The 23,989-nt window shown below is 48.9% G+C and overlaps 1 protein-coding gene across 3 annotated transcripts in view; it reads left to right on the top strand.

Annotated features, from left to right (window-relative positions):
• The window catches only part of VWC2L (von Willebrand factor C domain containing protein 2-like), a 47,889-nt gene that overhangs the window by 21,022 nt on the left and 2,878 nt on the right, over positions 1 to 23,989 (top strand). The window contains exon 4 of one of the 3 annotated variants that reach the window (XM_017747135.1): positions 4,185 to 7,310. The exons of the other annotated variants lie outside the window; for them this stretch is intronic. Within the exon in view, the coding sequence (XP_017602624.1) occupies positions 4,185 to 4,210 (26 nt within the window). The 3' untranslated portion in view covers positions 4,211 to 7,310. Of the gene's footprint in view, positions 1 to 4,184; positions 7,311 to 23,989 lie in introns of those variants that run through there. 3 annotated transcript variants of the gene reach the window in all.

Raw genomic sequence — 23,989 nt, 5'->3', positions numbered from 1 at the left:
CTGCTGGAGGAGACAAGGACAGGACGACAGAAGGAAGGCTGCATGGAACACAGTGAAGTGATTGGAACCCTCATGGAGAAGCCAGGAGGCTTCATCCATGGTTGTACCAAATCTCTCCCCTCCTCTCTTCACTCATCTGTTGGGGATACACATAAAGCTCTGCAGCTGAAACCCATTTTAGGCAGGGGTGTATTTCTCATCATCCCCTTCAGAGCAGGGAGTGCTTTGGGGATCCTGGTCTCTGCGGCTCGCAGCACAGCTCAGCCAGTGGAGGGCTGTGGCTGTTCCCTTGGGATTGAGGAGCACATCTGCATGGGGATGCTGCAGGGGGAGCTGAACCCCTCCTGGTGTCCCAGCCTGGCTGTAGGGATGGAGACCCCTCAGCTGGAAGGGCTTTCTGCTCCTCCTGCTGCAGCTGGAGCTGGCCGGCTTATAGTTGGCCCAAGCTTGCAGTTTTGACTGCGTCCTTCACAAATGTAATGAAGTAATTCCCACAGTGATAGGAATTAGTAGGCACCAGGGCAGTCTCCTGTGTTGTGAGGAATCTGATGATCAGGGTCTGTCACTGCTCTTGGACATGCTGAGTGTGGCACACACCGTTCACCTTTCTCTTACAGTTTGGGAGATTCAAGTGGAAGTAGCAGCCATTCCTGTGTCTCTTCCCATCTGAATCTCTCTGACACATCCTAATGAATAAGGAGCACAGTGTTTTCAGCTCTGTGTTTGTCTTGAGACCAAAGTTTTATCTTTCAGCTCTCCATTTCAGCCAGTCATTTAAAGCTCAGTTTCACAAATGCATGAAGATAACACAAGCTGACAGACCCACTTAAATGACTGAAACACCCCTTTTTAAATTTATTTTGTTTTTTCCTTCCATTCAGTAGCTTTTGTTTTCTGTCAAAGTGGTGAAGACACAGTGCCATGTTCTGGTGTGATGAAAAGATTTTAGTCCTTGTGGTCATAATTTCAGATTGACAAACTGAAGAGCTCAAGGGATACATTGTTGGGGGGGAAGTTAATCTCTGTGGTGCAAATCCTCAACTCAAAAGCTACACCTTAAAATTTTGGTACGGAAAATCCTCATTTCAGGTAAAACACAGCCCTGCATCATTTGCTGTACTCTGCTAGGAGCATGGCTTGCCTGCTTGTTTAGCTGTTGCTGCTATTAATGAGAAAATAATTTTCTTTCCATACAGTCAGGTAGATTTTCATAACTTTATTAATTACATTTTGCCAAGAACAGAAGTGCTGGGTTTTGGTGAGCACTGGAACAGACTGCACAGAGAAGCTGTGGCTGCCCCATCCCTGGAAGTGTCCAAGGCCAGGTCGGATGGGACTTGGAGCAGCCTGGGAGAGTGGAAGGTGTCCCTGCCCATGGCAGGGGGTGGAAAGGGTTGAGCTTTAAGATCCCTTCCAACCCAAACCAGTCTGGAATTCTGTGATTCTGTGATAATGCAAAAATCCATTGATTTTAACATTCCTGACCTGAAGATTCATAGAAAGCCAATACCGATTTCCCTCCCATCATTTAAGAGCAGTGTGAACAAATGGCTTTGGAGATTTGTTCCTTCTTGGCTATAGAAATGAAATTGTTATCTCGTGCTTCACTAAACACAGCAGCTCATGCAAGGCTGGCTGTTCCTGGCAAGGGATACCACATTCCACACGGAGCATGCGGACTTCACTGGGAGGCTCAGATTTGGGGCTGAGGGAGGGAGAGGACGTTTTCTCCTTCGTGTCCTATCATCCAGTTTGTCAGAGTGGATTTTAAGGGCGATGGCTCCAGGTGCTGTGCAGCATTTCTGTCACAGAAATGAAAGGTCACTGGATTTCACGTTTCCTGGTAGTGACAGACCACAGAATTATGGCCCCGAGTTGTTATTTCCACTCACTGTGACTTCTCCAGACACACAAAAGTGTGTCACTGTTGTTAACTCTCTCCTCTGCGGGATCCCAAAGTTGCCTGTCACTGGTAGAGTCCAGCTCGTGGTGCCACCATTGTGTCCCTCCTGCCTCAGGTTCTGCTGCAGCTCAGTGACAACATCCACCCACTCCGCCTGTGCCGGAGCCTTTCCGGGCAAATATTCCCAGCGAGGTCCGCATGCTCCTGTGGCCAGGGCTGTCGAGGTGCCTGTGTGGTGTTACTGGGCCCTTCTCTCCTGACCCTGCACTCTTCATTCCCAGACCTCTGCTTGTCCCTCCCCATAAACCCATCCACTGCTGTGGGGCGAGCCCTGCTATTGGTGGGATGTGTGTGTTTTAGCTCCCTTTCTATGCATCACTTGGAGGTTGCTCTTCCCATTTCCTTCAACCTTTTGGATGTGGTCTGGGAACAGTGCGGGATGCTGGGATGGGGGGCATCCCCAGTGTATCATCCCTGACATGGCTTAATCTGGTTTAATCTGTGATCCAGATTAAATGGGTTCCTCTGCTTTGCCAGCTCCAAGCAACTCTCACCTACTGCAGTGCACAAAGGGAGAAATTCCCTGTGTTTCATTTTCTTGAGGTATGAACTAAACAAATACTATAAATTTTTGGGTTGGGGTCTGGTTTTGACTCTAATTTAATTTTTGTTGTCACCAATCCTCAACAAAAGAATTTGTTACCCAATGAGCCAGATAAAAGCTAACATGTCCACAGTGAAATATCTCCTGGCGAGTGTGCTTACTCAGCCTGGGCTTCTGGAGACATTCGTGATGGAATAGTGGGCAGCAGGAAGACATTTCGTAGATAATCTGTCACTGAGTCTTTAATTAAAGTTTTAAATTATCACAGTTGATACAGATTTCCAAGTAAAGAGGCTGATCCTGCCATCCACACACAAGTAAAAGATCCCTTTGACCTTCAGCAGATTTTACATTGGTAAAATAGCATGTCTTCAGGCAAAGCTCTTGTGGGTATTTATTATAATGTGCTATAAATATTAATAAATCCCTACAAATGTCTTCATATTTGAGGGCATGAGCACAAAAGTCAGTAAATAATAATTTATTTCTGTGCGTATAAACCCACATTTTCCCTAAGCTTCTCTCTTAATTTACTGAAATATAAACTCGTTGCTCATTATTTCTCTGTTGGAGTTAATTTGAAATAAGCATTCTGCACCCCAGCCTGATCCTGCTGTAACACTGCGTGCTCAGGAAACCCCCAAGGATTTTCCCAGCCTCTTGAAACCTTTCCTTTGGCAAACAAATCGGTGTTGCACATGTCCCTGAGTGAGTTTTCCATGTCTCTGTGTAGATCAACACCCGGGGGCAGACCTTTGAGGCTGCCTTTTCTTAGCAAGTGCTGTGAAGAAATGCATTTTTTTCTAAGTGGGAGACTTTTGGGAGTCCCCAGGGGGTGTCCCTTTGGAAAAGCTGTGCCGTGGGCAGTGGGGCAGTTGGTGTCTGGACATGGGCCAGGCTATTCCTGTCCTGGCCAGCCAGTTCAGAGTTGGTCCCTGAACTTCATTTCCATTCCCAAAGTAAGCAGGGCAGGAAGTGTGGATGCCACCGAAGGAGGCACTGGTGATGCAGTCATGGAGCAGGGAGCTCTTCCTTCCCAACCAGGGACGCAGCCAAGCCACTGCCCAAGTACTGTCCTGGGAGGGCAGTGGGAGCTGCTCATTTTGCAAAACCCTTTGGGATTTTGCAGGACAAAAGGCTCCATCTCAATGTAAATTCTTTTAGGTGAAGGTAGTGGATTAACAGTGCATGTTGGTAACCAATACTGACAAAAACCCTTCCCCACATGGTCTCTGTTGTTCCAAATTACCGCTGTCTTGAAAAGTGCCAAGATTTTAATATGGAATAATCCAGTGCCAGTGCTTTATTGCATAAATGTAGCTTGTTATTTATCTGCAAGATGTGGATCGCTGAAGCTCCAGGTCATTGTTTTGGAAAGCTTCTGCTTCCAACTTGATCAGTGACAAAAAAGACAAGGAAGCATGGAAAAAAATTACTAAAAGTGTGAGGAAAAAAAGAGGGAAGGATTTGGGGACAGGAAGTTTTGTCTGCCATTTGATTATATACAACTGTTGGAGGATAAAGGTGACACAGAAAATGTGGCAAGAGGATGAGAGAAGACTTCATATTCATTTACTTTGTGGAAAACAGTGATTTGGAGCCATGGAGAGATCCCTTTAGAAAAAGTAAAAACCCAAACCAACGACTAAATAAAATTCCATTTCTAATTTATTTCAGAAATTCCTGAAATGGCCAGATTTTAAGATTGCACTTAAACCCCCTTCAGTCACAGTCTATGCAATGTGCTGGTTGGTTGTGCAGATGCAAGGGAATGTGCCCAGCCAAGGAGAAGAAGTGTTGCCCAAGCCGGATTTTGCTGGACTCCACCATCCTCTCCCCAGGTCCTGGCAGCTGAAGGCAGTAGCATAGTGTAGCCACCTCACCCTCCATGGCTGTGAATTACTGATGGCAGCCAACTTTTGGGGCACCTGGTCACCCCCACGGCCATCATTCCCTTCAGGTGTCAGCCTGAGAGGCCACGGGAAGGACTGGATAATGTTCTCTGTGATGACCAGCAGGAGTGTGAACTGTGGTGCCCTATTAGCTCAATTAAAGCAGTGATGTGATTACCAGCAGAGGAAAGAAAGGATTGATTTGAAAGCTGGTAGAAGATCAAGACTAAAAACAAGGCGTATTTGGGCCAGGCAGACACCAAGCTGACAAAATACTCCAGTACTTGCTTTACTGTTCCTTGAGAAGCCATTTCCCTGAAACTGATTTTCAGTGGAGCTCGTCCCTCTGATCGCTTCAGGCCAAGGGGTTAAAGGCACATAGATGCTGAACTTGCCGGTGAGAATTATTAGACATGCAAGCATCTGTCAAGAGCTAGATCCTCCATTGCTTTGGAAATCTCCAGCACTTGGATTATCCAGATGCTTAAATGCCCTGCTGAGTCAAGATTGATCTGCTCCCCATGGTCAGAGCTGTTGGAAGAGGCCTCTATAACAGTGAAAAGCTTTGGAAAAGTTAAAACTTGCAAAATCAGCCGTGCTGGTGCTGGACAGCATCGGGGAGAGCTGAGCTGAATCTGTCACCTCCTAACGTTTCGGACGAAGTGAGACTGAGAGCAACAAGGGGGAGAACAAAAAACCCCTGAACTGAGCAGCACTTAATGTGATCAGCTCCATCCCACAGCTCAGTGCCCACACAAAACCGGGGTGCTGGGCTGTGCAGTGACAGGGAAGAGCTGGAAGAGCTCCGTTCCCAGGGAGCTGCAGCCTGGAGCCAGTGGGACAGCAGCCCCTGAACCCAGCGTGTTCACCTGCACAGGTCACCTGCTGCTTCCCAAGCCTCTGTGCGCTCTGCCCCTGCCCAGCAAGCAAGAAAGGGATAATTCACAAATAAAACACGACAGGAAAAGGCTCTGCCCGACTCTGCCCGACTGCTGAAGGCCAGGCAGGAGCTGAAAACTGCTACCCTGAATTTGTACCCCAGGTCCTAACCATGCTTCCGTGCTTCAAATGAAGCGGAGTTCAAATGAATGTAACAGGCACTCTGAAGAGAAGGGTCAGGGAGGATCATGAGAAGCCATTTGTGGGATGGGACCAGCTCCAAAGCTCTCTTTCAGCGGACACGGCTCTCAGAGATGTGGGAAACACATTTCCTTCATTACTCTTCAAACTCAGAAATATTTATCAAGAAGCTTTTGCTTATAGTGATTGTTTTCCCTTGGGGAAATGTTGCTGAAGTTTGTGTGCACTGGCATGTGAGAGTGGTAGTTCAAGATTCACTATCATCATGGTAGTATCTTGCAGAGAAGGGGTGGGTTAGGGGTTTTTTGGAGGGGAAGAGTTCCTAGATTCAGGTTGGGAAGCCAGGTTCCTTTGCAGAACACAAGGAGCCAGGGCAGTACTGCAATTAAAGCAGGCATCGTGTTGCTGTTCCCCACCTGATTCTTGGTGTGACTTTAAAATACCAAAAGTGACATTATGATCCAGTGACATTGCTGTAAACCACTTTGCTGCAACAGAAGCCTAAAGCCAAATCCTGTGTCGGTGTCACTTGGTGTAACACACAGCATTTTTTTACTCTGATTTACTCCAGCTGAGGATCTGACCTGCTGATGCCTCTGGGTGGCTCAGTGGCACATTGCAGGAGTCTGGGGTGTTTTGCATGGTCAGGGTTTCTGAAAGGATTAGAGAGGTTTTGCTTTGGCTGCTCTAGGAGGTTGGGATTACGAAGCGTATCTGTATGAGAAGAGGGGCAGACACTGTCTTCATGTATTTCTAATTTAATGAATGTTTAATGCTTCTTTATTGGAGCCTACACGTATGTAGAGCAGAGGATTTTAACAAGGGGTTGACTTATGTCAAATAATTTATGTTTGAGCTGCTCCTTTTACATGAAATGCAGACTTTATAGAGCAAAGAGACTCTAATGAAAATATGAATTAAAGATTAGAGCTAAGCAAGTCTGAGAAGACTTAGAATTAAGAAAGGCGCTTAGAAGTTTTCTTCTCCTGCTTCCTTTCCTTCCCTCCACCTTTCCTACATCTCCATCCCCTCTCCTTTGGCAGGGTGCTGCATTTCAGGGCAGCCTTCTGTCCCTCCCACACGGGCACAGCTCTGTGAAGGACAGCGGGGCAGGAACCTCAGCCTGGGTGTTACTGTGTGGCCATACACAACCCCAGCCCGTCACTTGCCAACTCAGCCATCACTTTGGCTGGAGAGACTAGAAAGTGGATTGAAGGTGTGTTTTCTTCATCTCTCTCCCTGATTTGCTGGTGAAGTGCATCACCTGGGCAGAACAAAAATAAATGCAGTTCTGATGGAGCCATTTGCCAGAGGGAGCCATAATTTGGTGCAGTACAACCAGGTGAGGGTGCAAGGACATGGTTCATGGGTGGCAGTGGTGCTGCTGTGTGACAGTGGTGGAGCTGTGCTGCCTGTGGGAGGTTTCTGTAGGACGGGGAGAGGCTGGGACAGTGCCAGCCATCCCATAACTCCCTGTTGTGTAAGGTGCTCTTCTGTCCACAAACATCAGCATCCATTTCCTTCCACCCCCTTGGCCCACTCCCTCACTCTCAGCTGCCTCTCTTCACACGCTGGCTTTGCACAGGCGCTTTCAGCTCTCAGTGCAGGTCACCAAGCCCAGCACCAGGGCACTGCTCCTGCAGCATGAGCCTTGCCTTGGCTCCATCCCTGCAGCACAGGCTGCAAAGAGCTTGGCTGCTGCAGGGGTTCCTTTCTTGCTCCCCTTGTTCGTGTTTCAAAAACCCTTCTGCAGTGTTGATCTGAATTACTACCCAAGGCGGAAGAGCTTAGGCTTGGTCATGAGGAAATAAAAGCCTGGTGGGAACGAGGAGAGGATGTTGCTTTCTTTGCTGTGGCTGGTGGGGTTGGCCTCGGTCAGTTCTTTGCAGCTCTGGCCATGTTGATGCTGCTCAAGGAAAGAGGCTGGGCAGAGGAGTCACCCATGGGACCTATCAGCACTTTGTAATTGGAGGTGAACTCCAGGATGTCCATTTTCCACTTGTACCTGCTTCTGAAATCCTAATCCCCTCAAGGAATTCACTGAGGAGTTCAAAGAAAAAGGAGTAGTTATGGACTGGTACCACAATGGATGCAAACTTCTGTAACTCATTTTACATCAAGTAAAACACAATTTGTCCCAGTTACAAATGTTTTGTGCCAGGTAGTGCTGGTAGGGAAGCAGTTTGTTAGAATAAATGGAGCAGGACCTGATGTACGAAAAAGAGAAGTGCTGATGTCCTGCCTGGGGATCTGTTGAAAGCAGTGGATCTGTGTGAAGATGAGCACACAATGTTCTCCCCAGCCTGACAAAGCTCAGACTTTTTCACTGCAGCCGCCTGAGAGTATTTGAAGAAGATGGAAATATGTTGGTCAGAAAATGCTGACTCACTGAAACCTCCGTGGGAAAAAGGCCAGTTAAAGCAAACTCACTGTTTGTATGTTAAAAAGGGTTGGGAAAAAGCTGGAAGTGATGAGATGCCCTATTTAATGCTTTCAGAACAAACTCCCTCAAATCTATGAGGGTAGAAGGTGTGACATGGTTTTAGATGTAGACCTTTATTTCATACTTTGGAATATTTCAGTGGAGAAGACAGAAACGAAGGGGCTTTTTGCCCTATTAATTATTTCAGACAGCCTGCTCTGATTTTTACTAAAACCAGAAAGTGTTCACACCTTTGACTTTCCCTCCGCGTGTGAGTGGGAGAGGAATAGGAGAAATAGCTCCGACTGTGATGGGAAATGTCCGTCCTGCTTGGCTCTCCCTCTCACCTGGGTAAGTAACCAAGTCCAGGATTGACGGAAGCTGACAAGAAGAATGGAAAGGGACTATTAACAAGGGGCTGGAGTGACAGGGCAAGGGGGAATGGCTTTCCACTGACAGAGAGCAGGTTTAGACATTCGGAAGAAATTCTTCCCTGTGAGGGTGGGGAGGCCCTGGCACAGATCGCCCGGAGAAGCTGCAGCTGCCGCATCCCTGGAAGCTCTCGCCGCGTACAGGAAGGGCTACAACACCCAGGCAGTGACCGATCCCCGTCAGCCGCTCGGGCGCAGCGCGTCCGTGCCGAGCCAGTCCGGTTTGCCAAAGGCTCCGATTGCCTGAGGCTGAGCCACCGCTGAGTTTCCTCCCAGCACAGCCTCGCTCGCTGGTCTGTGACTCATCCCCCCCGCTGACGTCCGAGGGGCTCCTCCCGCATGAGGATTATCGCTGGCCCGGGCTGCGTCATCCCCGATCCCGCCGGGAGCGGCGGCCGCGCTGTGCTCGCGGACCCTTCCCGGGGCGCGTCCCTCGCAGCCCTTCCCGCGGGTCACGGACCGGGGCAGCGGCTGCCGGCTGCTGAGGAGGGCATTCGCTTTTCTTCACTTGGTGCCCGCCAGGCTCCGGGACCCTCTCTGTGCTACAAGGAACGCGGCAAGAGGGAATTTCTGGTTACTTCTCAAGCTGTGCCAAACAAAAAAGAAATTTATTACAGGCAACGTCAAACTGTAATTGTTAAATCGGAAATTAAGTGGGAAACTCTGATAAAAATGAAAACCTGCCCACGATAGTAACAATTAGATAAATTTGCTGTGTTTTGTACAGAAACCACTTTTTGTCTGGGCTACATCATACCCTCCCAGAGAGTGAATACGCTGTGATCCAGTTCCTGAGGCTGGTGTTAACTGGCCTGACTGCCTTGCTCCAAGGGAAACATCCATGCTTGGTGTGCAGCTGAGGATCTGCCCACTCTCTCATTCATCCTAAGAGCTCGACAGTGAAGGTTTCACATGCAGAAGAGTCAGGGCCAGTTCCTGTGCCCGTATAAGCCCCTTCTTGGACAGTTTCACCCAGACTGGAGAGACACACCTGCCCAAATGCTTATTTGGGTTTCCCAGTTGGGTCAACCTCGGAAATAAAGGTGGCTACTTTTCTTTGCAGATTTAGCCTAACTTGCATCTATGGATCTAAAGGCTGGAGGAGAGCTGCTGAAAGTGGGATGGCCTCCACGGAAGGCATTTCAAGCCCCCAGCAAAAAACAACCAGGGCCTTCCTTGCTCCTGTGTTGTGTGCATAGTGTTTTTGCAGTGTGCACTGCCCCTTCTCCCCTGCTCGTTTTCTCCATCTCAGGGAAGTGCTGCCTGCGCTCTCCCTCTTGGGTTCATGTGCCCAAGCTCCTCTTCTAACCTAGGGTTAAAGTAGCCAGAGATGAGAGGAAAGGAGAGCATCAGCTAATTAAGAGCAGTGGCAGTGTTGGTGCTTGACAGGTTCACGTGGGATGCTGAAGGCACTGTCAGACTGCCTGGGACAGCCTGTGCCAAGCAGGCTGGGCTCTTCCACCCATGGATGCACCAGCGTTCCAAAGCTCTGTGTGAAAGCTTTTCCTTGCTGCAATAGGATTTGCCAGATGTGGAGGTGAGGCTCAAAGTGCAAGGAAATGTGTGTGTTTTGCTCCTGACTGAGGTCTGGGCTTTCTAGACACAACGTGCTCTGGTACAGAAGTGTTGGCACAGGGAAGGCTGCAGTAACCCAGGGATCGCATGGGCTCGTTGAATGTTGGCTCCGAGGTGGGGCCAGCCCAATGGTTCTCATCACTGTGCATTAATGGGTCACGGCAGTGGGGGTCAGCAAAACATCATTGACTTTTTGTTTTCCACTAATCATTTGGGGGAAAAAAATTAAATAAAATCCCCCACGTAAGCTCATTGTGTCACAAACTTCCCCAGCTGGTGAGGTGGAAGCAGCAGAGGGTCTGTGAGGGGCTTTGCACCCAGCGTGCCAACAAAGAGGAGCCCGGAGGTCTAGGCTGCAGCCCCTCTGGAAGGTGGCACACACAAAGGAGGGGAAGAGCTCCTCACCCGAGGGAGCAATCTTCTCTGAGGCAGCTGTGAGGGCACGCAGGCGGAGGCAAAGAAGAAGAGAGGGGACTCTCCATACGGATTCCACGCGGAGGTTTATTCCGGTGAAGGGACAGGGACAAAGAGCCAAATCCCCCAAGGGGATTCTATAGTGGGGCTAGGGAAGGCGGGGGAAGGGATTCCAGCCAATGAGATAAGGACAAGTAGGCGGTGTAGCAGTGAAGGAGCCAATGGGAATAACACATAGGGGGGACTTGGGGAAGGAACCAATGGGGTGTCGAGTACACAGCATTTTGTAGAACTAATACATCTTAACTAGGGAAGATGAATATACATGTACATAGAACTGGGAGGGGGAAACATGAGCTAATCATAGGGAAACATGTAAATCATAGATGTGGGGGATGGTGGGTTCTCACCCTCACCACGGAGGGAGCTGCTTTAGACCTCGGTGCCTGAGGACTGCAGTTTGGTGTCGGTGAGATCTTCAGTAGTTAGAGGGCTGGAGCCGCCTACACTGGTACAGGTCTGCCACTGCTGGCAGCCCTGGCACCTGCCAGCACCAGGTAGGACTCCTGACAAATGCCATGAGCACCACATCCCAGCAACGTGTCCCGTGTGCTGCAGTGTCTCCTTGTGCATTTCACTGCACGTCAGCAGAGTTTCTGCATTTCTCTGCTGAAATCAGTTGCTATGTCGAGGATTTTGGCAGTGCACCCTAGGAGGGGATCTCTGGGGCAGGGCACCATCCCACACCTGGACAGCAGTACCCACAAATCATCACAGAATGGTTTGGGTTGGAAGGGACCTTAAAGATCATCCAGTTCCAGCCCCTGCCATGGGCAGGGATGCAGTAGCAACATGCCACGTTGCTGCTTTGATTTAAGGCAGGCAGGCAGCCCACGTGTTAGGGGTGACATTTTCCTTCTTTTAGTGTCTCCAATCCGTGCCAGACATACATTTGTCCCCCTCATGTCGTCCTGCCCCTAACGTTTCACAAGACCTGTCCTAATTTTTCTCCCAAAATTTGGCAGCTGAGAAATAAATAAAGACAAGAGAGTTTATTCCCTGAGTCTGGCAATCACTTCATGGCCCAGGGAGGAAGGACACAAAGTAAGAGTCAGGGAGGGGATCTGTCTCAGAGGCACTGGGGCAATGCTGTCTTCAAAACAACCATTTCCCAGGCTTTCCCCTGGGGCTAAAACTCTGAGACAGAAAAAACCCAGTAGCGTAACTTGTGCCATTGGCAAGTTTTCCTCTTCCAGGGTCAGCTGTGATTACGTTTGGAGAGTGCTTTGGTCTTTTTGGCAGTTTTGGCCATTGCTGCCATACGTACAAGGGCATCTGGAAATCTGTTCCCAGTTTCAGCAAGTGTTAACAGGGAGTTCTGTTCGCTGGGCCCATGTTTGCTTGCTGGCTGCAGCAGCTCCGCGTTGAGCACACGTGGGCCCCCCTCATATCCCCAACAGGGCAGGGTCTGGGTCCAACCCTGTATCAGGGCATGCACAAAGCCTTTGAGCCTCCCCAGGAATTCCCACTCTCTCTTAGTTGCAGGGTTTGGGGTGGTTCTGGCTTTTGGGGTGTTTGTTTTCCCATTTTTTTTTTACTTCCTGTGGCTGTTGAGCTCAGCTTTTGTTTTATGTGTTCAGGAGTACAGGAGTGTGTTTCATTTTCCAGATTAGAAAATGCTCAGAGGTATAATCAGGTCCTTCCACAGTATTTAATTATCCATAATTAAAGGCATCTACACAAAGCAGCAGATTTTCAAAGACTATTCTTGTGTTACATTGCTAATGAATTAAGTAATTAATTGGCATTGAAAAAATACAATAAGAAACATCAATCTTTTAAAGTAAAGCATTTTTTAGGGGTTTTATAAAATCATTAACTCGTATCAGGTCAGTAGCTTGTTCTAATGTCTAAATCTCCCTTCTGGCTTTAAAAAAGATTTCTAAAGCACAAAATGAATGCAGGAAAAACAAGGCAGGGAATACTAGCTGAAGAGTGTGGGAACACTCAGAAATGGGGAACTTTTGGAAGTCATTGTCCATCACTTTGCCATTCTTTCCCACAGATCCTTCCCTCTGCCAATAAGGTGTGAACCAATTCCCATCACACTTGAGGAGGCAGTTTGCAGCCTCAAACCTTCCTGTTGCTGCAAGTTGAATAGTTTTCTGCTGGGTTTAGTTTGAATAACCTGCATCCCCTCAGGAGTCCCCACTGCCTCTGTGCCTCAGTTTCCCCAGCAGACTTCCCTGTCCCAGGGGGACTATGTGAGAATAACAGGTTGTGAGCCCTTCAGATCCTGTGGTGCCACTGAGACCAGAGGGTGAGCAAGAGTTTCATCCAGGAATTAAGTAATAAAACCAGATGCAGAGTGAGGGATAAGGAAGCATTTGGGAAGTTTGGGCAGGAAGGATGCAGAACCATGTATATCCACCGTAATTTTTCTCCAGCCTTTCATCATTCCCAGCTGTTACCTCACAGAATAACTGTCCTGTCCCAGCACATCAGCACAATACCACATCTGCCAGAGTGTAAAGCCCACGTGCACTGTGGTTATGGCTTTTGTGGTGACACCCAGAACCCCTGGCACAGGAAAGGACCATCCTTTTTCCAGTGGATGATTTCATTAAATGCTACTGTTCCCATGCAAAATCTGCACTGCTCATCTTACTTCTCACAGCACCATCTGAAAGCATCCTGGAAATGCCATGGATACCGTTAAATTCAGGTAGTGGAATAGGAAGAGCAAAACCTGGGACAAAACATGGATTGCAGCTGCTTCTGCAGCTGCTGGAGAAATCAGGACAGGTCCCAGCAGAAGTGTTCAGGAGCCTCTTTATTCCAGAAGCACCAACCTCTGCTTGGCTCTTGTGTCCATCAGACCAAGGTGTGCCCATCCTTGCAGTGCTTTGCTCTGCCCCATGTGTGTCCTCAAGATCCATTCACCCATCCTGCCCTGCCCGTTCCATCCCCTCCTCTCCTCTTTTCTCAGGAGATGCAGATGTTGGCACAACAGTGCCACATCCTGTCTCTCTAACATCAGGCTTAAACGTTGGGGTGGGGTCAGAAAAGATGGTTTCCTGATTTTCCTTTTCTGTGCCACAGGCAGGTAATTAAACTCCCCACATAAACACAAGAAGTTGTGTTTCTGCCATTGCAGTTATTCCCTTTCTACAGGTAATCAATCATTTGTATGGATTTGCATAGAAATGGGAGCTTTGCCACTGCAGCCTTACCTAAATTTATAGGGATGAAAACAGGAAAATCCAGAGGCTGATACTGTTAAATACCCTCCAGAAGATCCATCCTTTGAATGGAAGGGAAACCTTTGCTGACTGACTTAGATTTTTAACATTAAATTCCCCTTTCACTTGGGTGTTACCTGCCCATGGCCATCATTTCTGTGTCCATCATCACGGAGGCCAGGAGGATGGGAATAGTGGTGGAGACTGTGGAGGCCAGGGAGATGGGAATGGTGGTAAAGGCAGCAGGAGATGGGTTCTGCTCAAAGTCAGCAACAGAAAACCAACAACTCAAACACAAGCCAAGAGCAGAGCAGAAAGAACTGGTTTCCAGAGCAGCTCCTTCCTTACAGGGAAAGTTTTATCTTTGCTTTGAAATCCCACTTCTAACACAATCCCACATTCAAAGCTGTGATCAGAAAAATCTGTCACCAGGTGGGAAACACAACTGGGACTGTGCTGCTGCCCCCAAAGCATCACCTTCATGCCACAATGGCACAAAGGCATGAGGGCATTTTTCCATCAATTGACCCCATCCCACAGGGATCTGGTCTGCAGTGAAGCTGTTTTCCAGACAGGAGCTGGAAGTTGATCCCGAGCATGTGGTTCCCACAGCTCAGGAGAACCCCATTCCCGTGGTGGGGGCTGTGTGCCAACAGGCACCCATCGCCGCTGCGGCATCGTCCGGCACTGCGTTGGGTCTGCAGCACACTGCACCTCTATAAAGGAACAACTCAGACAAATGTGTAGCAATCCTGGTTCTTCCCTACATTTTTTTGTTCCTGTTTGATACAAAATGAGCCCAGTCACAGTTTCCATTTCATTTATGACTGATCTGAAAAAATCCCCTCACCCCATAAAACATCCCACAGCTGTAGTGACCAAGTTAGATTCAATTCTGGCTTTATATTGAGTTGACATGCAGCCAGCTCTCTTCCATACATCATCTGTGATTGCAGTTAAGCATGAAATACTGTTTTAATTCTTACACCAAATGTGGGGTTTTTTCTCTGAAGAAAAAAAGACATAAAAATGTTAAAGTGGGCCATAAAAATCATTATATTTTCACATGAAGCGCAACCAATAGGCGAATAAGTTGGCTAAAGGCTCACAAGACCCAGAGAAAAAGTCCTGCTTGTTATTCTTTTGTTGTTAACCTTTAAATGGGGCTATCTGGGCAGGGACCACAGGCCTGGTGCTTTGGCATCCAGGGGCTGTTTGGGCCTGTACTTCCCTAGATTAGGGTGTCCTCCCATGCCTGCATGGATCAGGAGCTGTAGCTGCCTGTGGGAGTGTCCCTGGGAGGTGCCCAGACCACTGCGGGGTGAACACCCAGCTAAGTCCCTGGATGAGTTTGCTGCTCTGCATCCCAGTTCCTTTTTTGGGAAATACTGGCCGCAAGGGCACAGTCACTGGGGCCGAGCCTGTCCCGTGGCATGCGTTGTTCCAGCGAGGTGAAGGCAGCACAAACACAACAGCCCATTATACAGGCATTTAATTTTTTTTCTTCACTTAAAGGTTTAGTCTCTGGAAGGTCCAACTTTTCCTCCCTTTGGCTGTTGATTTTACTGGTAACATTGTTAGCTGATGCAGTAGTTTAATGGTAGTTTTATTAACTGACTTCTTTTAAATTAATCAATTTGATACCAGCTCAAAAAGAAACACCTCTCCTTATTTGCCATGTTTGAACCATTAAAAAAATGAATGTGCCTTCAGCACTGTTGGAATTCATATTGGGAAATACCTATTTAGACAACTTTCTGAAAGCCTTTTACTTACCTGAAAGGTTAAAATTACCTCTGAGTAGCTTTCATTGCCCACAATTACAATCTACATGTACTTAAGAAAAAAAATCTATGGTGTGCTCCCAGAGCTTTATGCTGTCTGCAAAAAGACTTTTAAGAGCAAATTCTGTTTGTTTGCTCAGGTAAATGTTGAAAGACACATTTCTCCCTTAATAGATGGTTACTGCTGGCTTTGAGGTGTTCCTGTTTTTCTTCTCCAGCCCAGAGTGTGCACAGTAAAATCTGATTCAGAAAACCTGCTTTGGATGCACAGTTCCTGCCTGTGCAATGCTGGGCCCTTTGCCTTTGCAAAACTTGCTAAACTTTCCAGTGCTGATCAAGGTATTTGCACACATAGATCCTTTTAAAATGAAGAGGAATTTGGTATGTAAATCCCATAGGTGACGTTGAAAATGCCAACCTGCATTTTACACCAAAAGGAGGGGGGAAAGCCCTGAATTTTCAGCTGAGTCTGAAGCCCTGGGAGATGCTCTTCTGCTGTCTGGGAGCTGATCCATGTGCTGGCTCCTCCAGCTAGGTAAAACCTCCTTGGTTTCACTTCCAGGCTGCCCCCATTTGGGTGTTTGAGTCAGCAGAGTGAATAAAGGGTTATGAATTCGATATCTATTAATTTGCCGTGCAGCAATGCCTAACCCTGCGGGCCAACAGTCCATAAGCCACAAATGGGTTAGAAACCTGGTAAAATGGGCAAACTGGGCCTGGAGGTTTTGCAGGGAGCTCAGGGTGCACTGAGATATGCTCCCAGTTTTGATTTTGGTGCACTTGGGATCAGAAACAGAGGGGCTGGGTGCACAGGACTGGGGAGAATGTCCATGTGGGGAGGCAGATACCGTCATCTAAAGCAGTGGGAACCGTACATGTTTCTGTAGTGTGCCCAGATCATGAGCTTTGCTCCACCATTTCCATGCTGCCTTCCCTGAGTGAGCTGTGCCAAAGGTCCGATCCAGAGCTCTGCTGCCCTGGCACAGGCAGTGCCCAGGGAAGGGCGGGTCAGACATGACCATCCAGAAGCCATCAGAGATTGGAAGCTGTGGCTGCTCCATCCCTGGAATTGTCCAAGGCCAGGTTGGATGGGGCTTGGAGCAACCTGGTCCAGCAGAAGGTGTCCCTGTCCATGGCAGAGGGTGGAGCTGGATGAGCTTTAAAGTCCCTTCCAACCCAGACCATTCTGGGACTCTCTGCTCTACCTTGGGCTTGGTCCCCTGTTGCCCTGCTCATCCCACAAGCACAGAGGATGAAGAGTGGAGTGGGGCTGTAATTTTCAGCTGGTACATTGTAGCTGTGGAAGGGCCCCTGTCGTCATTTGTCTTGGTGAGGGATGGTGTCCGGCCTGTCTGCGGAGCTCGGATCGGTATCGGCGCCCATGGACGTCACTGCTCCCAAACAGACGGCTTTTAAATTGCACCCATAGATCTTCCCTGCGCCAAACCGTCCCTGCTCCAGTATTTAGTGATGCCTGAAGTTATGTCTCCACATCAAATTAAGTAACTGTGCTATCAATAAGGAGGAGTAATGCGGTGTGTTCCCTTCTGGATGTCTCCCTGTCCCTCATTTGTTTGCTGCTGCTGATTAAGACGGATAACGAGCCATCAGTATTTTTCTAACTGTGGTGCAAAACAGTGAGGCCTAAATCAGTCTCTGTCACTGGGTGCCAGCTCATAATTTAGGGAACTCAAGTGGAGCCCCTGCATTCATTAGACTCCAAGACAGCAGATACTTGGGATTGCCTGAGCAAAGCCTGGATGATGTGACCATCTCGGTGTGAGGAGAGCCAGGAGGGGATGTGGGGCCACCAGGAGATCCCTGTCCCACTGGGCTGGGTGGGAGCTGCTGGTGTGTTGTAATTCCTTTATTGTGCGGCTGCATCGCTGGCAGAAATCAGTGGAACAGCTCCCATTGCCCTGAATTGAGCTTTTCACCTCCCCCTCGCCTTTTTAATGCATTCCTTCTAATGATGGAGGGCTGGCTTGGAGTGAGCAACTTGGATTTAATTTGGACAAGGATACTGCAGATACATACTGTTTTCTAACGCAGAGATTAAATAACTTTTAGGCATCTTCAGGCACCCAATAATGTGAATTATGGCTGGAAAAATCTCTCCCGTAAATAGGCAGTACTTGAGAAGGGCCGTTAACATTGTGAGCAGTGAAAAATGCAGGAAGGGTGGAAAAGAGCTGCAGATCAGCTTCAGAGGAGAGTAGTTCTTTGGGGCAGTGGTGCACACAATTGAAAGCTGATGGATGTCTAGAAGGTACCACCAGATGACTCCAGGAGTTGTTAGCCAGAGCCAGCAGGGTTTGTCCACAAATTAGAAGAGAAGAGGCTCTAATTTTACAACATTTTACAGAAGAAACTGAGGGCATTTATTAGAGGTGCCATCTCTCCGTGGGTGGCTAGACAAGGTGGCAAAGGAAGAGTGAACCTTCCATCTTGGGGTCACCTTGAGGAGGAGACACTTGTTACCACAGCAGGGAGCCACAGACTGAAAGGACAAGGGGAAATGGTGTTAAACTGACAGACGACTAAGATTTCCTTTTGGTTTTTTAAAATACCAACAGCAGTCCAAAAAGGGGGAGAGAGCAATTCCGGAGCTTTTAAATGGCAGGGGGTTGGAAGGCTGCTGGAGCCACCACTGGCCCTCTAGAGGGAGGTTTAATTTGTGGCACTTGGGCTGGTGTGTTGGTAGATTTGGTTCCTAGTTCCTCCTGAAAATGGAGCAGCATCCAGATGTTATTGAGGGGGCAGATGATGCATTGATGCAGCCTCTGCATCACAAGAGAGCTCTCTGCTGCCTGAGGGAGTGAGCAGGCTGAGAAGGGGCTTCCAGACTTGGGATGGGGACACTGACCTGAAGCAGTCCCACTTGCAGCCCTGCAGGAGTCTCTGTGCAGGCTGGGTGTTTGGGTGGACTTTGGAGTCCAGGGGGTTCTTTTCCCCTGGTGTTTGTACTGGGAGGAGCTTTGTCCACCAGCAGCTGGAGGACATGGACATCACCTGCAGGAGCAGGGAGCAGCAGAGCCACAGCACAGTGCTGTCCCCCCTGCCACCACTGAGAAGTGGCAGACAGGGACCAGAGCTGGGCGAGTTCACAGGGTGTGAACTCACTGCTCCACATCGCGGGGTCATGGCAGCCCCGTTTCCAGTGCACCCTCAGGCTTCAGCCGTGCTCCGAGCCAGGATCTCCAGCTCCGGCCTCTTTCTAACACAATAAAGCTCAAGGGTTGTTTTCTTTGGGGGGGGTTTTCAGCTGCCCCTGCAGAGCGTCGCCAAATTTAATTTTCAGCAAGGCAAAGTTCAGCATCTCCACCTGATTTCTTTATGTCTCACCTCTGGTTTCACCCACTGCCTCCTCCTTCCCCCAGAGAGGGGGGCTGGCACTCTCCATACCAGGCAGTGAAAATAAAACTTCTTCCCTCCCCAACTCGTTAATTAAAGCCACAAATTGAGCTCTTTTCTTGCAATCTGAAGTGATCACATAAACAGCATTGGCAGAGCTAAATGAACATTTGAAAACATCCTGCAGGATCAGCAGAGAGGAATGGTGTTAACCTCCAGAAACAGAGGCCATCATTAAAAACAAGATGCTGGGTTTCCTTCCCTTCTGAGCACAGAGTTCAGCCTGGACATGGAAAAACTCCCAAGATGCAGGCAACGGGCAATTTTTTGCCTCTGTGACAGAGCCTGGGGATTCTGCTGTGTTTTTCCTCTTTCTCTGTTGGGGATCCACGAGCATCCTTGTGTGGATTCCGAGTGTCATCCTCATTTGGTTGCTGCTTTGCAAGGGGTTGTTTCAGCACCAGACACCAGTGCTGGAGACTGCATGGCTTGTGGTGTGGGATGGTCATGTGAAGCCTGGGAGAGGCCTGTTTTGTGGAGACATGCAGAGGAAGATTTGCCTTCCCACTGGGAAGACACTTGGCCATGCTTGGTAGAAACACCTCCCCCAGGCCAACACACACTGCCAGCAGAAAACCCCCACGCCCAGTTGTGTTCATGGTCAAGCTCCAGAAGCAAAATCATTGAGCCTCATTCAGCTGAGTGAGTGTCCAGGGGGATGTTTCAGGATGTATCCATTCCTAAATACTGTCAGGAAACACCACCGTTTTCCACTTAGCCCTTGCAACTTTAATTGTGGGGCACACCACTTGGGAGCCTGAAGGATGGCTGCTGAATTGAGCTGCTGTTTAGCAGCTGTCTTAACTAGGCAGATAAGCGTAGCCATCAGCACCTCTCTCCTTGATGGAATCCATTGACTGAATAAGCTAAATTCTCCTGGAGTCAGCTTTAATATTTCCTAAAGGGATGGGGAGGCTCTCAAAGAAGTGGCAGGAGACATATTTAACTGAGGGGAAACTACCACTCTTGCTGAAATCAGAGGTTGCACAATGAGAAGTTCTGGTGGAGATGATGAGCTTTGTCTGGGGCAAGATGCTATGCAGGGCACATCTGAATATCACAGTTGGCCTGAAGTGATATGTGCTTGCTGTTTGATTAACATTTGATTTCCTTTTATTGCTTCTCTGCACACACAAAGCTAAATTCAGAGCTGCTGAAAGCCACGGGCAGAGCTGCTGAGTTCAGTAAAACCCATCTGAGCAGTCACAAGGAGCTGGGGGGACGCTGTTGTTTGGCACTGAGTGGCTCCAAGGCATCAGCTCATGGTGTTGGAGAGAGCCTGAGCCCCGAATTCCCTCCAGAACAGGGGTGCAGTGGAGCAGGGGCATCATGCAAGTACCTGATCTTCAGCAGATGGTTGCAGAATTTTCCGTCATTCTCCCCAAACAACAAACGAAATATGATTTTTTTACATCTCTCCCATCAAACCAGCATCTGAATGTCCCTAATATATCTCCATAAAAATCTTCACAGCTGTTCTAGCAAACAGCCTGGAGTGCTGTGGGTTTTATGAGTATTAACTATGTTAAGCAAAGCAAATCTCACAATTACACTGTCTGTGGGAGCAGCAAACTTCTCCCATCAGTCTCCCTGAGCAGGGAAAAAGGGTGATTAGTGTCCTGTTATCATCACAGTCGTGGTTTAAGATGCTTTTACCAAGAGCAGGACGACAGCCCTTGCCCAAAGCAGCTTCTTGTTCCTGCTGCTATTATCATAAGTAACCTGATGTGCTTGACATGTCATCAAATGTTTCTGAGCAGCATCTTCCTTAGAATAACAATTTAAAAACCCCACACTGCTGTTCTGTGTCATTCTTTGGGGGCTTGTTTTGCCATTGATTTGGCTGGTCTCATCCAGTTCCTCCAAGCAGCTGCAGTGGGAAAAGCTCAGGCCAGTCCTCAGTAGCACTGGGGTGGGGCCCTGAGCTCTTGAAATGTTGGGAGGGAAAAAGAATGTTAGAGAATTTAAAAGAGTCTGTTTAGCTCTGCTGCAGAGAAAAAAAAATAGGACTTGGGTTTCTTGCTGTGGGCTCTGGTTGTGACTTTAGGGGCTGCAGCCCCTCCAAGGCACATGGCACAGCCATGCAGATCCCCTGGTGATGGAGGTTATCTCCACCAGGAGCTGCCAGCTCTATAAATCCCAAAGTTTCTGGAAAACTCCCTGGTGACTGGTGCCATGGCACAGAAAATGCCACTTGGCTGGAGCATATTTTCACCTCAATTCCAGCAGTGCAGGGTCCCTCTCTGAGTGCCTCTCTCGTGCCTCTGCCACGGGTGCGATGCTCGCTGCATCCCAGTTTGGACAAACAGGATCCACTTTTCCAGTGTGAAGGCGGGAGAAGTTTAAATGAGGAAAAAAAAGGGGTGGGGGGAGAGGCTGGTTGATAGTGATTGTGCTGGAAAACTGGATTTCAAGCAATGGGAATTTAAGTAGAATTATCACAAATGCAGTGTGGAAATTCTGCCTTCTGTTAGAAATCCATGTTTCTATAGGGATGGGGATAGCAGTGAGAGAGAGAGGATGCAGTAAAGCTCCATCCAGCTCACTGTGGTGAGCAAGAGAAACATTTCACTCAGGCAGTGCAGAGAGGGCTATTTTGAGAGAGTGCTGGGAAAGAAAAGGTCCAGAGCAGTGACAGTGTTGGCCCAAATTAAAAGTACTGAAGTCTGACAGGAGAGAGGCAGAACATCCCACAGGAGGGCAGATGTCAGTAGAGCCTCAAGCCATGTTTTCCTCCATTTTGCTAAAAGCCAAGAACAAAGAAAACAAACCCAATTGCTGTGATTTTTCCCTCAGTCCAGCCTCTGACTACAGCTCCTTCCTTGGGTGTGCCCAGGTGATCCTGGCCAGCCCAGGGATGCTCGGTGCTGCTCCAGTGAGGGCTGGTTTGGCAGTCCCTGGGATTTATCCCAAATAGCTGTCATTTTCCCCCTTTCCCTTGCCCAGCCCCTTTGGGGTGGTGGCAGTACCCCAAGGATTTTCTGTTAGACACAGAGGTGCTTGCCAGGTCCTTCCAGGCTCAACAGGAATCAGGGGTGCAGATCATTAGTGTTTAATTACAGAGGGGCAGATCATTAGTGTTTAATTACAGATTTGCGGAGTTGGCCCATGTCCTTGGCCGGGGCAGGGACGTTGCTGTGCTGCTGTCCCCAGAATAAGGGATCCCCTCTCCAACAGGGACCTCAGAGGCACAGGTGATGCTTTCAGCACATGCCCCTCATCTGTCTCCTCTTTTCATCACAGTGTCTGCTTTCTGTTCCTCCCTTTCCTGGGACAGGGACATTAATGGAGGGTATTTACTGATTTTTTTTTTTTCCATATGACCCCCTGGGGAAGCTCAGGAGGGGGGAGAAGAGACCTGGAGTTGCTGGGAGGAGGAAGGGCAGCCAAGGAATGGACAGATAAGCAGGAAGAAGGAAAAAGAAGCTTTTGCCCAGTTGGCAGCACCCTATCAGCCAGTCCCAACGCCACCACCCGTGGTTGATCGTGATCCCTGCACCACTGGGGTGCCAAAATCCCATGAGGGAGGTGTTGGGTCCCCAAACCCTGTCTGGAAGGCAAAGGTGACTCACCTGTGAATGAGCAAATCTGCTGGCTCCGCTCACTGCCAGCCTCCCACCTGTTCTCAGCCCCCAGAATGGGCTGGCAGTGCTGTAAATCTGGAGAAAGCTGTGTCTGGAGACATGTGTGGGTGTTGAAGCAGCACTGGCCTCTCAAATGAGGTGCTTAACGGGCAGGACAACAAAAGGGAAGATTATCATCCCTTTTCCTTGCCACCCTCATCTCCAGAGGAAGCTTCTTGTTTATATTACATTGAAAAGGGTTTTGTTTGCTCTGGGAGCACAGAGCAGGCTGTTGTGTGGAGGCTGCCCACCCTGGGCATCCCTGACATCAGCAGGCAGTCAGAGCATCCCATTAACGTGCCATCCCAGGTATTTATTTCAACTTCCAATACAGCTAGCTGCAGTTACGGGAATTTCCATGGCATTTGAACCCTGGGCATTTAACAGCAGCAGATGACCTGACAGCAACGCCCATGCTGGCTCATAACACACCCTCACCCTCCGGGCTCCAGGAAACAGAGAATTAAACCAGCGGTGAAGAGCACAGGCAGCACAGGGACTCAAAGACTCTGGAAAAGTGTGACAACTTCAGTGGGTTGCCAGAGACATACCACAGTTGGGATGACGGCCTTTCCAACCAGGAAGGTGTATTCCAGACAGACGTCAACTTGGGAAGTCTTCAGCCCATGACCAAAACAGGCTCATGCCTGCAAGGAAAACCACAGACACCACGTGTGCTTATGTGGGGTTTGGCTGTTCATACTCTTGGCTGGTAGCTCCTGGCTTTAAAGTTCTTTGCAGTTTGGAATGGCTGAGGTTGGAGGGGCTCTTTGGAGCTTGTCCAGCTCGAAGCCCAGCCTCAAAACATCCCCACTCCCAAGGCTCCTCCACTGCCAGCAGCCCTGTGTCACCTGTGCTCTGGCTCAACAAGTGCAGTTGAATCTCCTTGTCTGCAGTAAAAGCCTGCTTCTTCCTGGTATCCTGGAATTCACGTGCTGGCTAGGCCAAGGAGGAGGCAGCATGGAGCGGCACAGATCTTCCCAGTGCTGCAGCCTGCCTTCCCAGGTGCTGCCCTGGGGTACACCCTGTCACCCCAAATTCTGTACAGGAGCCGTCCAAGGCATCTTTCTCAGGCCCTTCTGTTGTGGCCTCATGAAGATGGATGTGGAATGTTGCTGTGGAGCCACGTTTGAAGTGGCCCTTAATGAAGGTGGGAGGGTGTTGAAACACAAGTCACACTCAGGCACCTGAATTGTCTGGGTAAGCCCAGCCCTGCCAAACTTGTGGCCTGTTCAACAGAGGGTCCTGAGGAGCATCTTACTGAAGCCAGGGCACTCATAAATAGCTCTCTGAGACTATAAAACATGGCAGCCTGGCACTGGGCTGGCTACAGCTCAGCCTTTTCCAGCCTCATAGAGACTTAAGGAACAACTTGCCCATAATTCCATGTCTGTACACGCTCTCGCCTTTGGAATGCACCTCATGCACTGGAGGCATAGATTAAAACCAGTGGCCAGCATTTCGGAGCAGCACTCGAGCCATTAAACACTTCTCAAATGTCTTTATGCTTCCCCAATGCCACCAATGCAAGTGCCTTGAAATTTTTGTGTGTGCCGCTGGCTCTGACATTAATTCCTGGCACTAAGCGGTGAAGGAGTAGGAGGG

This window comes from Corvus brachyrhynchos, unplaced genomic scaffold, assembly GCF_000691975.1.
Source record: "Corvus brachyrhynchos isolate BGI_N302 unplaced genomic scaffold, ASM69197v1 scaffold671, whole genome shotgun sequence".
NCBI lineage: Eukaryota > Metazoa > Chordata > Aves > Passeriformes > Corvidae > Corvus > Corvus brachyrhynchos.
Note: the sequence above shows the minus strand (reverse complement) of the source record. Positions and strands in the feature narration are given on the sequence as shown.